We start from the raw sequence: 18,341 nt of genomic DNA on the forward strand, positions 1-18,341 counted from the left end.
AATGGCCAGATATGAATCAGGATGACTGGAGATGGCCCTGGATGTGAGCCAATCAGGGTTAAGTGACTTGCCCAAGGTCAAACAGTTAGTAAGCATCAAGTGTTTGAGTCCAGATTTAAACTCCCACCCTCCTGATTCCAAGGTCAGTGCTCTAATCCACTATGCCACCTAACTGCCTGGGTACAAAAACAAAGAATGAAATAATTCACATTCTTAAGGAACTTACATTCTATTGAGGAAGACAGAAAGTACAAATATAGGTACAGCAACAAGCAGTTTGGCAGAGGACACTAGCAACCGGGAAAATCAAGAAGGACTGCAGCTAGACAGTGGTGCTTTGAGCTGCATTTTGAAGGAAGCAAAAAATATTATGAGGAAGAGGTAAAAAAAGAGTTTCCATTCTAGGCCACAATGGCAATGGCCACAATGTTGAGCTCAAAGAGGGGTGATGGAGTATGAGGAATAAAGAGAAAACCAAAATGCCTAGTCCACAGAGTGCAGGAAAGGGAGTAATGTATAATGAAGCAGAGACAAGAGGCTGGGGTCAGTTCATGAAAACTGTCAGTTGATGAAAGCCAAAATTTCAAAAGGTTAAAGGTTAGAGTTTTCTCCACCATCTCCTTCTAGAGTTGAGAAGAGATAGGCCTGGACTTGGGACTTCACTGGCATAGGAGACTCCTCAGATAATCGCTCTGCCTCCACAGCCCTGAATAGCAACAGCTGCCACACAAGATGAGTTGTTTACCTGCAGTAACACAGGTAGGCATTAAGGACCTAGCAACTCAGCTGAGTCAATACCCCAGCCAAGAGCCTTCCTGTTGTGGCAAAGAGAAAGTCCTTTCAAAAGATACAAAAGTTAGTAAACAGGGTTAGCTAGAACACAAAGGAGGCCACCTGGAAAAATAAGAGTTACTTCATAGCATCAAAGTTACAGACTTTTAGAGCTAGAAGAGTGTCACCAATCTCAAAGTCAATTTTTAAAACCAGAAATTATTTAAAACACACCTACAAACAGACTGTAAGGAGAATTTACTCCACTTCAAACATACTTCTGGAGATTTAACCTTGGGTTGTTTTAACAAAGAAGCTGAAGTTTCACAGATAAACTGAGCAACTGCTTTTTGGCTCCAAGAAATCATTAATTATGGGTTAATTGAGTCATCAGGGGGTCATCAGTTTAGGACGAAAACTGGAAAATTATCTCTTTAACATGCTCTGAATTTTCTACCCTTACTAACCAGTAAAAAGATTATGATATAGAAAACTGAACTTAAAGTCAGGAGTCCCTCTTCTGACACCTACCGACTGTGTGACCCTAGAATGTGTTTTTGTTTGCGGGGGGGGGGGGGGGGGGGGGGGGGGGGGGGGAATGAGATTCAGTGACTTGTCCAAGGTCACACAGCTAGTAATTATCAAATGTCTGAGGGGGGATTTAAACTCAGGTCCTCCTTCTCTAGGGCCTGTGCTCTATCCTCTGCACCACCTAGCTGCTTCTACATGATTAAATTTCTTAAGATTTGACTATAAGTTCCAGTGCCAATGAAGAGGATCTCCTCTTCAATATCACATCACATAATGCTTTAAGTTTTGAAAAACACATTAAATGAATTCATTTGGCACCCTCACAACAAACTTGTGAGATGAGTGCTATTATTCCATCTGCAGATGTGGAAATCAAGATTTAGAGAAGCTATGGGGCTTATCCAAAGTCCTACAGCTAGTAAAGATTTAGAGCCTATTGAGATTGAAGTTTGACCTGCCCCTACATTGTTGTACACCCCTCTCCTCCCTAAATGCTTGATACAATGCTGTGGCTTGAATACAGCTGGGAAGCAGTGAGATCCACAACAGATATTTTATAAATTATTGTTATTATCATTATTATTCAAATGAAATTTATTAATCTCCTCCTAGGTATAGACCACCCTCGTCCTTGGGAAGGGCATTTCACACAAAGGCAGAATGTATAAGGAAAAACATTCTGATTTTTGGAGAAAGAAGAACTGACTTCTAATCCCTGTTACTACAAATGAGATGCTCTAAGTGAAAGTACTTTGGAAACTGCCAAACACAAAGAAAGGCACACCCTGATTCAGACTGCACTGCAACTTGGTTTTGCAATAATATTGTTAATGCATTTTAACTAAGACCTATTGCAAAGTCTTCAATTCATAGTGTAACATCATTTGACCAATGAAATTAATTAGGACATTTATAATAATGTCCCTTTTACAGCAAACTGTCCCAGATAAAATTTGGTTTAATATTATGCTATTAATATTTAGTAGGCTAGATCTATAAAAATATAAACTATGAAAACATAAAACAAAAATATTTTTGTTGAAAATTAATGAAATAAAAAAAGAAAGAAAATTAATGAAATCAGGGCATCTAGGTGGCACAGTGTATAGAGCACCATCCCTGGAGTCAGGAGTACCTGAGTTCAAATATGGCCTCAGACACTTAATAATTACCCAGCTGTGTGGCCTTGGGCAAGCCACTTAACCCCATTGCCTTGCAAAAAATCTAAAAAGAAAATAAAACAAAACAAAGCAAAACAAAAACCTAAAAAAGAAAAAAATTAATGAAATCTTTTTATTTACTAGTTTAGTTAGGGACTTTGATACATACTAGTAAACAAAGTGAAAGAGTATTATAAAAAATGAAATATGAAAAACTTTATAATTTTGATCAATTAAATGAAAAACTAGGTTTCTGGTGATATCCACCTCCTGAGAGAGAGAGAGAGAGAGATGATGATGATGATGATGATGATGATGGATAAACATGCATAAGAAGACATATATTTTTTTTATAATTTTACCTCTGCTTAAGTCAGGTTTCTCATCTGAAAAAGGGGTGTAGTAATAACAATACCAACCTCCCAGGATATTGTGTAAAGATCATATGAGATATTTATAAAGTGCTTTGCAAATCCTAAAGACTTATATGAATATCAGCTATTATTATTATTACTATTTTCCTTTTTCAATATGGGAAAATAGGAGATAAAAAATCAAATGCTTTGTAATTGAAGCAAAGAAATATATATGTATATGTATGTATTTTTTAAAAAGAATGAATATAGCATTACATAATGAATAAAAAGGTGAAAGAATGTAAATAATTTCAAAAGGAGAAAAATTATCAGTATTCCTTTTAAAAATGCTCAAACTCACTAATAATTCAAGAGATGAGAAAGAAAGAAAATTGCCTCTGTTAGGTAAAGACCCCATTATGGAAACCAGGTCATATTAAGTCCAGGGACCTAGTGGAGCCCTGGGTTACAGGTAATATTCTAAATTCAAATGTGGGTATATTAATGATACAGGATTATATTTTGTTTCCTCCTTCTTCCCTTTTGTACTGTTGTAGTTACTTGTGACTATATAGTTTTCTAGGTTCTGCCCTCCTTGCAATAGTTGGGAAACAGAGGCCTACATGTGGTGGTTGATGCAGTGATTGGAGACAGAAGCAGAAGTAGGACCCAGGAGTCCTTCTGACTCCTAATCCCAGTGTCCCTTCCACCACACCTCAAAAACAACCAATGCTCCAAAGTTTATGCTTTGGCAAAGCTGAAAAGAGCCTGGTTACAAACAACTCTCGCTCCAGAGCCTGGGTTGTTTTTGCTGCTATCCCTCTGGGAGTGTTTCTTATGGAAAATGGGCCAGGACAAAGCTTCTTGGGATGTTGGCATTTCAAAAGCCCCATAGTTGCCCTCTTCAGCCTCCCTCTCCCAGACAACCTAGAAGCAGACAGGGAATTCTGTTCTGTTATTGATATATCTGAGTGAGTCAATATATGACATCTTCTAGTAGAGGGGGAGAGGCTGGGAGGGAAGGCTCAGAATGGAGGTGGCAAGAAACTGGGGCCTAAAGTTTTGGTTGGCTGTAATGGGCTAGGGACTGGGCTCTGATTCCTGGTTTAGGTCATAATAGAGCAACGCTTCTAGTCTCTCTGTTTCACTTAGAACAAATCACTCCAGGGGAGGTGAGGGGTGGAGGCTGGAGGGGGGACAGGGTGGAGCTAAAGGGAGTGTTGTTAGAATCCCTAAAATCAGAGAAATTATGGGATGCGGTGGGAAAGGATCTGTTGAGGACTGGGTTGGTTTCCAGTAACTCCCAGGGAGTTTAAAACTGTAGAGTTCCCAGGGGTACCTTCTCCTGGAAAACTAAAACTCTGTAAGTAGCAAGAGCACAACATGACCAGACATTTGCGTTTACAAAGGTCCTAGATTTGAATCCTGGTTTCGCAACTACCCATAAGTGTAACCTCTCTGGGTCTTTTTCTATATGTAAAATGAGGAAAATGAACTCCATCTTCTAGCTCCATCCTTTTATATATGTTAGAAAGCATACATAAGAAGGGAGAGTAGGCTTAATCTTCAAAGCTCTTCCTAACCCCTTCTGTATTCCATATTTCATATATATGTATATAATTACTTATTTGCATTATAGGTCCTCTGACTCCAAAATCTAATGCTCTTTTTATGGTTTCAGGTCTTTTTGAAACTGCCCCCTGCCCATCCCAAAGCTGAGAGGCCCCTTCTCCCATTCCAGTTTCCTTACACCTTAATTCCTGTCACTCCTCAATTCTCCTCAATTCAGTGACCCTGGCCTTTGGACTGAATAAGACATTCCATCTCTCTTCTCTGGGCATTTTTTCTACTTGACCCTATGCCTAATCTCTAGCCACAGGCTTCCCTGGCTTCCTTTAAACCCTAACTAAAATCCTACCTTCTACAGAAAACCTTTTCCAACTCTTCTTAATTCTAAGCATCTTCCTTCCCACAATTAATTATTTCCTAATTTTATATGTATGTAGGGATGTGTGTGTGTAATTATAGCTTACTTGCACCTGTTTCTCTACTTGTATTTCCCCCCCCCCCCCAAGTTTGTAAGTTCCTTGAAGGCAGGGATTGTCTTTTGCCTCTTTTGTTTCCCCATCATTTAGCACAAAGCCTGTCACATGATAAGCTTTTTTTTAGTTTTTTTTTTGCAAGGCAATGGGGTTAAGTGGCTTGCCCAAGGCCATAATTAGAAAGAATCTGAGGTCGTATTTGAACTCAGGTACTCCTGACTCCAGGGCTGGTGCTCTATCCACTGCACCACCTAGCTGCCCCCAACATGATAAGCTTTTAACAAATACTTGTTATTTGAGTGAGCAGGTAGTGAGTTTCTTTACCACAAGTTTCCATATAAATCCATTTTTTAAAATCCTTGGGTCATTGCATTAATCTTCAGAATACAAGGATACAGGACACAGGATTTATCTTATTCTAGTTGAGAGACAGAACATAAAGATAAAACTATTTTTGATGTTGCAAGGAAAACTACTAAAGACTATGAGAATCATGGAGAAAATGAGTTCTAAGGGAGTTAAAAGGAAGTACCCTCTCAACATTGAGATGGGCAGGGGAGGTTCCAAGAAGACCAGAAGCCATAACTATTAATGTCAAAATTGAGGTCCATAAAGGTAAAGTGACTTGGCCAAGGTTATTTAGGTACTAATGATCAGAACCCAGATTTGAATCTATTTTTTTGATGCTAGCATTCTATAACTAATTTTTCCACTTTGTAATTCTGCATGTTTTCCTTTTAAAACACTAATACTGTCCATGTGTAATGAGACCTTAGATGTTATCTTAGTTTCTTAAATCCTATGTTCTCTGTTCCTTAGATGACAACAAGAAAAGGCCCCCATGCAAATCATGAACAAGTTTTCTTGGTTGCTTGTTTCCTCTTTTTTTTAGGGGTTTTTTTTGCAAGGCAAATGGGGTTAAGTGGCTTGCTCAAGGCCACACAGCTAGGTAATTATTAAGTGTCTGAGGCCAGATTTGAACTCAGGTACTCCTGACTCCAGGGCTGGTGCTCTATCCACTGTACCACCTAGCCATCCCCTCTTTTTTTTTCCTGTCATCCTTTGAAGTCCCACAGAAAACCCTTACTCCCTCTTTTGTTCTCCAATTCAAAGGAATAGTTTTGTCTTTTGCTGTATATGCATGTTCAGAAAGGGTTGGGATACAGATGATCACAAAGATTATCTGTAACAGAAGGAAAATAAACCCTACCCCATAGTATGGTTAGGCCAATCTACCTTTTATAGCTACATGTAAATAAGAGGCTACTCATAGAAAAGTACCAAAGAGACTAGTAGACCAAATGCTGAGGCACAGTGGAAGACTGAGGCAAATGTCTGATTTGGCATCAGAACTTCATTTACTATATGATCCTGGACAAGTTGATTTCTTTCTTCCAATCTCACTTTCCTCATCAGCAAAATCAAAATAATAAAAGCACTGACTTCACAATCTTGTCATGAAGTACAAATGAGATCTTCTACATAAAACATGTTTATAAATCTTAAAATACTAAGTAAATGCTAGCTACTATTATTATGCTAGACTGAAGTCAGAAAAACTTGAGTTCTTAGCCTAATTTCACAACTTCCTGCCTACATGACCCTAGGCAAATCATTTCATATGTTAACACATAAGCATGTGTTAAGTTCTTTTTAAAATTTTTTTACTTTTAATAATATTTATTTCTCCCCCCTCATTTATCTTATAATTTTAAACATTAATTAAAATTTTGTGTTCTAAATTCTATTCTTTGTTTCCTTCTTCTCCTACTCATACCTGAGATGGTAAGTAATCTGATATAGGTTATTCATGCAGCATTATATAAAAAATTTCTATATTGATCATTTTGTGCAAGAAGATTTGAACAAAAAAAGAAAAAAGGTATAAAACTGTATGTTTTTGTCTGTATTCAGACAACATCAGTTCTTTCTCTGAAGTCCTTTTTTTAATTATGCATCCTTTGGGATTGTCTTGGATCATTTTACTGCTGAAAACAGCTAAGTCATTCACAGTTGCTCATGGTACAATATCACTGTTACTGTATACACTTTTTCTCTTGTTCTGCTCACTTCACTTTGTACTAGTTCATATTAGTCTTTTCTGATATTTGTTAAGATCTAACATAGCACTAAACACTGGGAATACAAAGATAAAAGTAAAGACAACTGCTTCCCTTAAGAAGCTTATATTTCAGCTGGAGAAAACAGTTGGACTAGATGATATCCAAGTTCTCTTCTAGATGACACTTTCTACATTCTTTACAATACTACTCAAAGTCTAATATCTTGATCTCCCATTTTCTTCCAATCCTAGGCATTCCTGGACCTCCAGGACCAAGAGGACTCAAAGGCGACGTGGGCATAAAGGGACCCTATGGGAGTAGGGGTCCCAAAGGAGACAATGGCACTATGGGCCCCCCTGGCCCCCAGGGCCCTCAGGGTCAGCCTGGTAAAGCAGGGCCCGCAGGTGAAAGGGGACCCAGTGGCCTCAAAGGTTTCCCAGGACTTAAGGGATCTAAAGGCAGCTTTGGATCATCAGGATTAAGAGGACAACCAGGCCCCAAGGGTGATATGGGACCCCAGGGACCAGAGGGACCCCCAGGTTCTCCAGGCCCACCAGGACCCCAGGGAAAACCAGGTATTGCTGGGAAGACAGGGTCACCAGGTCAGGTTGGGCCCATGGGTCCAAAGGGAGAACCTGGCATACAGGGTCCTCCAGGTCTTCCTGGGCCTCCAGGGCTACCAAGAAACCAGAGCCCCTACTGAATACTGTTCACTTCCTAGAAAAGCTGTCACACAAAAGCTCTGGGGAAAGCAACTGCCTAAAGCAACCCAGGGACCGATCAAGGAAGAAGCATCTCCCCAAGACAACTGTTTCCTTCTTCTCCATTGGGATTCCTTCTGGATTTGACCCTGTCCACTTCCAGCTTTCAAAAAACTTCCTACTTGTGGCTTTGGCTAGTCCCAGAGGGGATACTAGAACGCTACCCATTCCTACTCCCAAAGGCTGCTTCCAGATAAAGAAGTCCCTAATGCTAAATTAATGGAACTAAACCTGCTGGTTCTTAGGAAGAAGATGGGGATGGGGATGATGGTGGTGGTGGTAGTGGTGGTAGTCATGATCATGGGGACGATTCTGACAGTGATTGATGATAAAGAAGCAACAACTCCCTTCTTACAATACTTCTTTCCTATAAAGTCTTTCTCCACTGAACAGGGGACTAACTGGACTAGCCTTGGGAGGGTGAAAGTACATGCCATGAAAGAGGTGAGGTAGATGGGTCTGGGGGGCGCCCATGTAGATGGGGACTGAACAAATTACTAAATGAGTACATAAATCTGGTAGTGAGTGCCCAGGAGAAGATGCTGATCCAGTTTCATTACTGCTGATCCAGTATCATTCTCTTTTATTCCTGCATTATATCCAGTATGATAAGGGCCAACAGAAAGGAACACCCTGCTTAAGGAGATCATTAGGGAGTAAGTCTACTTAGCCAACAAAGTCTTCTTGGTTTGGACTGTGCCATATTAAAGATGACTCAGAAACCTTTAGAGGGATAGTTTCAGAGAGAAATGCTCTTCTTGATTGAAGTAGAAAGAAATGGCCATGCCATCCTCAGAGCCCTGTCTCTGGTTTCTACTCAAAGCACCTTGCTGTCTCTTCTTTCAGCATGTTGCAACCCAGGAGGCAATGGTGTGAAAGGGTATCTTCACTTTAGAGATAAAATGCAACCATTGAAAGTACATACTAAAGTTTGGTTTTTGCTTTGGAACTGTAATATTATTGGTTTAGGAAACTCCCCATGAAGCAACTCCTTTCACTAACACAGACAGGCACCTTATCTACAACTTCTTAAAGTAGGTTGGTGATGGATGGAGAAAGTTACTGATGTTGGGATGAGGTAGAGACAACACACACACACACACACACACACACACACACACACACACACACACAAACACACACAGAGCTTCATACCAATCCTTGAGGCTGGCCCTCTCTGTTCCTTAAATAAGAACTATATTCCCTAAATAAGTCACAGGGAGATGTACCAGGCAGTGGCAGGTATCCCTAATGCTGCTCCCACCACACAAGATCCGTCTGGTTCTAGCATATCCAGAAGAGCTCCTCATCCTGTACACATATTCACAGCGATCCCATGAATAGAGCTTTTTTGCTCCTTGATCTAGGATCACCCCCAGTCAAGCCAGTGAAGAGGTTTAGGATCATACTAGGAAGTGGGCAGGACTCACCACTTAAAAATCAAGGGCAGGGCCCTCAAATGAGTACAATGTATGATTCTCTTATTGCCCAATGAGATACCATCCCTCTACTTTAACCACCTTGGTTTCTAGAGGGCACCACTGAAGGGAGGCATCAAGAAATTCCTTGCAAAAGAATCCAGATCTTCAAAGCTATAGCCCTCTCTGGGTCGTGGGAACCACAGAAGTCATCTATCTGCACATTTCTGCAGAATCACAGTCCCAGACTTTAGGGAAGAGTTAGGGTCTTTGCTACTCGAGTAATTGGTCTGGATCAGAGTTCTTGTACTACTTAACTGAGGCCTGAAATGGCATCTTAAGTTCATTGCCTTTGTTCTGATTAAAATGCAACTGGTTTGCATCTTCCCCTGCTGCTGTGTAACCCTCATATCTACCCATATCACAGAACATTGTATTACTGGATTAATAAAGAGATACCTTCCTGAGGGAGATGGGCTTCCTGACCTTTCTTCCAAGGAGGTACCAATTTGGTAGAATACACAGATCCAACTCTATATAGAGTATTTAGATCTGTACCTCTCTTTCATAGACATGCTACTCTGACAGAACACGTAGGAATTACTCCAAGAAAGGTCCGTCGACATACATCAATCAACAATCATTTCCTGAGTGGTTCCTTTATAGATAACATCGTGCTTGACTAGGGGATGAGGAAGATAGAAAATGCAGTTCCTATCCGGGAAGTCTTAATGCCCTAATTTGGGGGGTGGGCAGTAGAAGAAGACATATAAAACAATGCCTATAGATTAAAAGAAAACAATAACAATAATAGGTAGCATTTATATAGACTTCAAGTTTTACAAATTGCTTTACACAAGTTATCTCAAATTTTTTAAAATATGGGCCAAGTTCCAATTGTGTGGTACAGGCAATAATTTCCAGAGGATCATAAATTTAGAACTAGAGTGATTTTTAAAGGGTATCCTGTCTAATCTCTCCATTTTACAGATGAGGAAACTGACACTCAGGAGAATTGAGTAACCTGTACATAGTCATATGGAGGGATGTCTCAAAGACATTGCAATTAAGCAAGTCACATGAATTTTTTTGTTTCCCTGTGCATTTAAACATTATGTTTCCACTATACTATCATCTATTAATTGTGCAATGGCATCTTGTCTTAAAAAATGTACATATCTTAATTAAAAAAATACTTTATTTGCTAAAAAAAAAAATGCTAACCATCATGTGAGCCTTCAAGTGAGCTGTAATCTTGTTTAGTAATGGAGAATCTTGCTTCAGTGTTGATGGCTGCTGACTGATCAACATGGTAGTTGCTGAAGATTGGGCTGGCTGTGGCAATTTCTTAAAATAAAATAACAAGGAAGTTTGCCACATCAGTCTACTCTTCTTTTCTTTTCTCTCTAGCCTGTGAGGGAGTCAATCATCTCAAGTCCTGTTGCTGCTCTATCAACTAAGTTTATGTAATATTCTCCAATATTGTTATGTCTCAGGGAACAGGGAGGCCCAAAGAGAGGGAGACATAAGGGGGATTGGCTGATAGGTGGAGCAGTCAGGACACGCTCAACATTTATCAATTAACTTCATCATCTTACATGGGCACAATTTGTGGCACTCAAAAACAATTACAATAGTAACATCAAAGATTACTGATCACAGGTCACTATAACAATTATAATAATAATGAAAAATTTTCAAATATTGTGAGAATTACCAATGTGTCATAGAAATATAATGTGAGCACATGCTGTTGGAAAATGGCGCTGATAGATTTGTTCAATGCAGTATTACTACAAACCTTCAAAAAACACAGTATCTCCAAAGCACAATAAAAAGAAGTATGCCTGTAGGTAATAAATAAAAGAGTCAAGATTTGAAATCATATTCTCTTCAAATCTAGTGCTAATTTCACTGCAAAACTCATTTCCTGATCACAGAAAGGAGAGAAGATGGTAAGTTGGGGTAGTCAAAGAAGGTTTCAAAGAGAGGGGGTGGGTCTCCACCTGGGGCTTGAAAAACCAAAAGGATTAAAAGGAGCAGAGGAAAGGAAAATCCACTCCAGTGGTAAACTCTGATGTCACACCTATCCCCCAAAGAAACCCTTCACAGTCTGTATTCCTTCCTCTTATATACAATTGACTTCCATGACCCTGTTATTGCAAAGATCCTTATTGTTGACTCAACCCAACAAGCATTCAATAAGCTCTTACTCTATTCCAGGCCTTGTGCCAAATACTAGAACTATAAAGACAATAACAAAACACTCTTAGCCCTCAAGAAACTTACATTATACAATGAAACATTGAAGAATCATAGATTTAGGATGGAAAGTCATCTAGTCCAACTATCTCATTTTACATGTGAGAAAACCAAGGACCTAGTCCAGGATCACACACAATGCAAGTAAGCAGAGTCAGGATTAGAAGGAACATTCTCCAACATCAAATTCAAAGCTCTTTATCCAGTCAAGTTTCAGGGCAGGAATCCAGCCCACACATATTTAATCCCAAGCCTCACTGGGGCTGAGTGAGATGAAACTTTAAAGTTACTCTGGTCCCCAATAGAATTTTCTCCCCCATGAGGACCATCAGTTACACAAAAGCTTGTCCTTCTTAGCTCTCTATATTACAGAGTGTTTAACATGGGTCTTAGACAATGGAAATATGAAATAAATGTTTGTGAACTAAATTCAGACCTCATGCTATCTCCTTATCTAACAGATAGATCTGGCTACTAAGGAGAGAATTGAATAAGTAAAGTTATTCCCATTTTCCCATGTGGCACTTCAACTCTAGAAATTCAAATCAGACATCAGGTCTACAGTAAGGATCCTTCTTAGAAAGCTAGATGGTACAGTAGATAAAGGGCTAAAATCAAGAAAATTTGTGTTCAAAGTCTGCTTCAGACACAAGTTGTGTGACCTTGAGTAAATCACTTAATCATGTTTTCTTCGGTTTCCCCATTTGAAAAATGAAATGGTTGGTCTCAATGTTCTCAACGTTCCTTCCAGATCTAGATCTATGATCCTATAGTTTGTCAAGTGGTGAAAGAGTTTCTAGAATTTAGGATTATAGGTTTAATATATAAATCTATAGAAATCATTTAGTCCAATCCTCTCATTTTCCAAAGGAAGAACTGAGGCCAGAGAGTCAGTGACTTGCTTACAATAACCTAAATGAGTCAAGATTTGAATCCAATGTCTCTGATTCCAAACACAATCATTATTATTATTATTTATTTATTTATTGCTACACTATAAATCTCCACCTAGGAAAAAAATGGGAAGGGTGAAGAAAGAGATGCTGCTTTGGGTACATTCCTGAGGGCCATTCTTTATTTGCCCTTACCATCCTGGTCTTCTCTATTTCAGCTCTGGCTGCCTCACTACCCCTTCCCCTGCCTATGTATGGAAATGAACTAAAGCATAGGACCTCCAGCCCCAATTTGTGCTGAGCCTGATGATTCCTGCTGCCCACAGCCCTTAGACACACCTGTCAAAATACAGAAGTTGGGGAGGAGGGTGGTGAGGTGGAAAGTATTGCCTGGCCCAAGCTGCCCTCTCCAGAGGAAGATGCTGAGTTGAACTGGCAAGCTCCTGTTGGCCTTGGAAAACTTTGCTGCGTAGGCAGTTCTAAGAGACCTGTATTATGAAGACCATTGGTTTGGAAAACTCAGAAGGGCAAGCAGTTCAACATCCCTGCCCTTCTCCCTTTAACAAATATAGTAACAGCCTGTATTAGACAATATTCTCCTGTTTACAATGTACTTTTTCTCACAAAAAATCTTTGAGTAGAGTGCTTCTGCCATTACCCATTTTTACAGATGCAAAACTGAGTTTTAAAGCAATTAGGAGATTTACCTAGGATCAAACAACACATAATAGAGCCAGAATTCAAATCTAGATCCTGAAAATCTTAGGTCATTGATTCTATCAACTTACCTTATCCAATGCATGGCATGGTGCTATGGGGAATAGAGAGAGGTATTTGACATATAATCTATAAGCACCTACACACACACACACACACACACACACACACACACTACCAATCTACCCCCATCTTCCTCATGCATAACACTCTCCCATGGACAACTAGATGGTTCAGTTAATAGAGCATACAGGCCTGGAGTCAGGAAGATTCATATTCCTGAGTTCAAATCTGATCTCAGACACTAACTGTATAACCCTGGGCAAGTCTCTTAATCCTTTTTGCCTCAGTTTTCTAATCTGTGAAATCACCTGGAAAAGAAAATGACAAACTACTCCAGTATCTTTGCCAAGAATACCCCAAATGAGGTCCTAAAGAGTCAGATGTGACTAAAGTGACTGAACAATAAAAACAATACTCTATCATCTCAGTCTTGTCCCTCATACCTAGAAATTACTCTCCCTTCTCTTCTCCCTCTCAGAATCAAGAACCACCTTCTGCAGAAGTGGGGAGAACCTCCTGAAAAACCTGATCAACTCTTTACAAATAAATAAGTGGAGAATCAAAAAGGTTAAATGACTTTTCCAAGGTCACCCAACTATTAGCATTAAAACCATTTTCCTAATTCTCAGTCATTTTCCACTATCCTGCATTGTCCTTCCCTAAACTGCCATGTTATTGATACTGACAATAAGTGTGAGATAGAATGAGAGTGTAATATCAATCAGTCACCAAGCATTTGTTACATTCTTTTTATGTGCTAGGCAAAAATATAACATAGCACCCCCCAAAAAAAGTGACATACGCTTAATTTGTATTAATAAAAATAATAAGTTACCCTACATACAGCACTTTTAATTTAAGATTTGAAATGCATTTCAAAAATATCTCATTTTTTTCTTCATATCAATCCAGAGAAGAGGGTGTATTAATATTCTCATTTTACAGATGAGGAAACTAAGTCAGATGGAGTTTAAGTACCCTACCTAGGGTCACCCAACTTGTAAATGTCTGAAGAAGATTTTGAACTCAGATCTTCCTGACTCCTAGCACTGTGCTATCTATTTGGCAAGAGAGGTGATAATCTCATTTTATTCTGCCCTGGTCAGGCCATACAAATAATACTATGTTTAGACCTCAGAATCATATTTTAGGACGAACACCGATAAGGCTAAAGTCTAGAGTTGCAATCTGATGTGAACTGAATAGGACTTGACCTGGACTTTACTCCTCTACTAATATCACCTCTCTGCATGAACGTTTTGGCTGTTATGCTCATTTATACAAAAACTCTTTTCTACCCCTACCGCCTCAGAGTAGGGCAACAAAAATGATAACTATGAAGACTATAACATCTTATGGTCAGTTTAAGGACCTAAATATCCTGAGGCAGAATAGAAGAATTAGAATAGGCATGATAAGTAAATTCAAGTTTTCAAATTGTGGAAGCCATAATCTATTTCTTCTGATTGTTCCCTAACAACTGAAGCCATTGGTTAAAAGTTGCAAAGGGGCAGGAAGAAGAGGTTTTGATGGGACCCTCTAGAGACTTTAGTTGGGTAGCCTGCTCTTGCATAACCCACTGACAATGGCTCTTGGATGATTATAGAATAACCACAAAGAAAGTCAGCCTGTGCTGTTTTTCATTTTTCAGTCCTTCTTGGCCTTCACAGCTACTTTTTAAAAATGTATTGCTTTCAGAGGCAGAATAGAACCAGGCAAGATCTGGAATAAATGGATTACTCTAAACTTTTTAAAATTTAAAGATTCATTAAGAATGCTCAAGCCATTGAGAAAAGAAGGACAACATGAAGCTTGGACCTTTTGTTCTCTCTCAATACAAAGGGTTCTTAACCTAGGGATTCAGGGAGGTATATAAAGTTAGATGAGAAAAAATATATATATATATATATATATATATATATATATATACACACATCTTTATTTTCACTACCTTTTCACTGAAATTTGTCATTTTTTCAACCATTAATTTTAAAAAAATATTATCCTCAGGGGCAGCTGCAGTGAATAGAATGCCAGTCCTGGAATCAAGAGGCCCTGAGTTCAAATCCAGCCTCATACACTTAATACTTACTTAGGTGTGTGATCTTGGGCAAGTCACTTAACCCCACTGCCTTGCAAAAACCAAAAAAAAAATTGTCCTCTGACAGAACCCAAAGACTTCACAGATCCCAAGGAGTACATTCCGCAAAAAAGTTAGGAACCCCTAATTTGCCCCCTATATCACTCAGTGATATTATCAACTCCTGTGGGTTCAAACCTTAACTCTGTGTAAACAGATGAGTCCCAGATCCATTTTTCTAGCCCTAGACTCTCTCCTGATTTTTAGTCCAGAATCAATCATTAAATCAGTCAACAAGTTTTTATTAAACACTTATGGTGTCCCTGGTACTGTGCCTTTATATCTGGATACACAAACATGATCCCTCCCTTCAAGGAATTCACATCCTAATGGAAAAGACAACATGGAACTAGCTGTATACATACAAGATATCTACAAAATGAGTAGAAGGTAGTAGTATCAGAGAGATGTCACTAGCAGCAAGGGGGTTCAAGAAGGGCCTCCCACAGATCAGAATCACTAAATTAATTATTTGATGTACATTTTCCATTAATTGTCCTGGAGATACCTCAAACTCCACACATCCAGAGTTAGAACTGTCATTTTTTTCCCCAAAAACCAAACCCTCTTTCTAATATTCCTAATATACCTATCACAGGCATGATTATCCTTCCAGTCATGCAAATTCATAACCTCTGAGTCATCCATGACTCTTTATTCTCCTTCATCCCCCTTATTCCATGAGTTGCCAAGTCTTGTTGAGTTAGATTCACATCAGGGGGTAGAGCCAAGATGGCAGTATGAAGGCAGCATTTCCTGAGAACTCCTTTCCCAAGGAACTCCAAAAGCCATCAAATTATGACTCTAGCCAAAATTTAGAGGGGCAGAACCCACAGAAAGACTGAATGATACATTTTCCTAGTCCAAGATAACTTAGAAGTTCCATGGGAAAGGTATGTTTCACCAGGACTGAGAATTGGAAAAAGCCCCAGTCACAGTGCAGCCCAGGAACAGCTTGAAGGGGCAGGGAGAGAATTCAGCTAGATCAGAATGAGGGTGGAGTGAAAAGCACAAGCCACAGAACCTGCAGCGAGAATCGGGAGAAACCAGCCTGCACCTTCAGAGCACAGCCCACAGATGGTAAGGGGGCCAGGGTAGAAAGCAGAAATATCTCTGCTCTCCCTGGGGGCAGGACTCTGCTGTTTGCACACACTCAGATCCAGGTTGCAGTTTGGGCTTCCATACTAAGATAGCCCAGCAGGGTCCCTTATTACAGCTCCAGGGCAAAGGGTAGTGTTGTAGTCATCTACATATCAAAGCACAGGCAAGAGAGCATAAGACCTTGGAGGAATAAAGGTCCCAGTGGGGTGTCTCCCCCAAAAAAACACCAACCCCAAAGCCTTGGAAGTGCTGTAAATTAGTCTTGGGCAGAGGAAATGGGTAAACAACAGAAAAAGAAGAATCTGACCATAGAGAATTACTTTAATCCCATGGAAGATCAAAACATATACCTAGATGATGACAAAATCGAAGCTTCCATATCCACAACCTCCAAGAGAAATAGAAAATGATCTCATACTATGGATGAGCTCAAAAAAGACTTTGAAAAGCAATTAAGGAAGGTGGAGGAAAAATTGGGGGGAGAATTGAGAGTGATACAGAAAAATCATGAAAACCCAATCAACAGCTTGGTGAAAGAAATACAAAAAATACTGAAGAAAATAAAATGTTAAAAACCAGTTTAGGTCAGATGAAAAAAGCAAAACAGAAGGCAAATGAGGAGAATGCCTTAAAAAGTAGAATTGACCAGCTGGAAAAAGAGATAAAAAAGCTCTCTGAAGAAAATAACTCCGTCAAATGCAGAATGGAACTAAAGGAAGCTGATGACTTTGCAAGAAATCAGGAAGAAATAAAACTCTTCCAAAAAAGCCAAAAAGTTAGAAGAAAATGTGAAAGATCTCATTGGAAAAACAACTGACCTCAAAAACCTATCCAGAAGTAATAATTTGAAAATTATTGGGTTACCTGAAAGTCATGAACAGGAAAAGAACCTAGACTTCATTTTTCAAGAAATAATACAGCAAAATTGCCCTGAAATCCTAGAAGCAGAAGGTAAAATAGAAATTGAGAGAATTCACTGATCACCTCCTGAAAAAGATCCCAAAAGAAAAACTCCCAGGAATATTATAGCCAAATTCCAAAACTCCCAAGTCAAAGGGAAAATACCAAAAGCTGCCAGAAACAAACAATTCAACTACCAAAGCTCAACAGTCAGGATAACACAGGATCTGGCAGCATCTACATTAAGGGCTCATAGGGATTGGAATATGATATTCCAGAAGGCAAAAGATCTTAGTTTACAACCGAGAATCAATTACCCAGCAAAACTAAACATCCTCTTTCAGGGGAAAAGATGGACTTTCAATAAAAGAGGGGACTTTCAAACTTTCCTACTGAAATAACCAGAGCTGAATAGAAAGTTTGATCTCCAAGTACAGGACTCTGGTGAACCATAGAGGGGGTAGAAGAGGAGAAATAACTACAAGGAACTTAATGATATTGAACTGTTTGTATTCCTGCATGGGAAGAAGATATTGATAACTCATGAACTTTCTCATTTATAAGAGCTGTTAGAAGGAGCATATATAGACAGGGCACAGGAAGGAATGGAATATAATGGCATAATATAGTAAAAAGATGGAGTCAGTGGGTGATAAAGGAAAGTACTGGGAGGAAGGGAAAGGAGATGAAGAAGAAGAAATTTCACATAATAATCAAGAAAAAGCTTTTTCAATGGAATGAAATGGGGGAAGGCAAGGGGGAATGAGTGAGCCTTCATTTTCATCAGAAATGGCTCAGAGAGGAAATAACATACACACTTAATAGGGTGAGGAAATCTATCTTACCCTAGGAAAAAATGAGAAGAAAGGGATGGGATAAGAGGGAATGGGGGGAGGGAAGGGGGTGGAATAAGAGATAGAAGAGTTAAATTCACATCTCTTACCTCTGTACCCTTCTCATCATTCACAGGTCACCACGCCAGTTCAGCCTTTCATTATCATTCAGCTAAACTGTTGCAATAGTCTCTGAATTTGCTTCCCTGCCTTAAGGGGAGCCTTCTAATACATCATCCACACTATTACTCAAGAGATGTTTCAAGAATGGGTCTTATCATCTTATCATTTTCTTTTTCCAAAAGCTGTAGTGGTTTCCTCTTGTCTCTA

At 39.3% G+C, this 18,341-nt stretch overlaps 1 protein-coding gene across 8 annotated transcripts in view; it reads left to right on the forward strand.

Annotated features, from left to right (window-relative positions):
* SCARA3 (scavenger receptor class A member 3) overlaps window positions 1-11,073 on the forward strand; it is a 60,703-nt gene extending 49,630 nt beyond the window's left edge. For 4 of the 8 annotated variants that reach the window (XM_074210000.1, XM_074210001.1, XM_074209999.1 and 1 more), the window contains one exon: window positions 7,175-11,071. In XM_074210000.1, coding sequence (XP_074066101.1) covers window positions 7,175-7,626 — 452 coding nt within the window. In that variant the 3' untranslated portion in view covers window positions 7,627-11,071. Of the gene's footprint in view, window positions 1-7,174 lie in introns of all 8 variants that reach the window. The other 4 variants (XM_074210005.1, XM_074210003.1, XM_074210004.1 and 1 more) reach the window with 3 other exon arrangements.
* The last annotated feature ends 7,268 nt before the right edge of the window (window positions 11,074-18,341 follow it).

The sequence above is a fragment of the Macrotis lagotis genome, chromosome 1, assembly GCF_037893015.1.
Source record: "Macrotis lagotis isolate mMagLag1 chromosome 1, bilby.v1.9.chrom.fasta, whole genome shotgun sequence".
In the NCBI taxonomy this organism is placed as follows: Eukaryota; Metazoa; Chordata; class Mammalia; order Peramelemorphia; family Peramelidae; genus Macrotis; species Macrotis lagotis.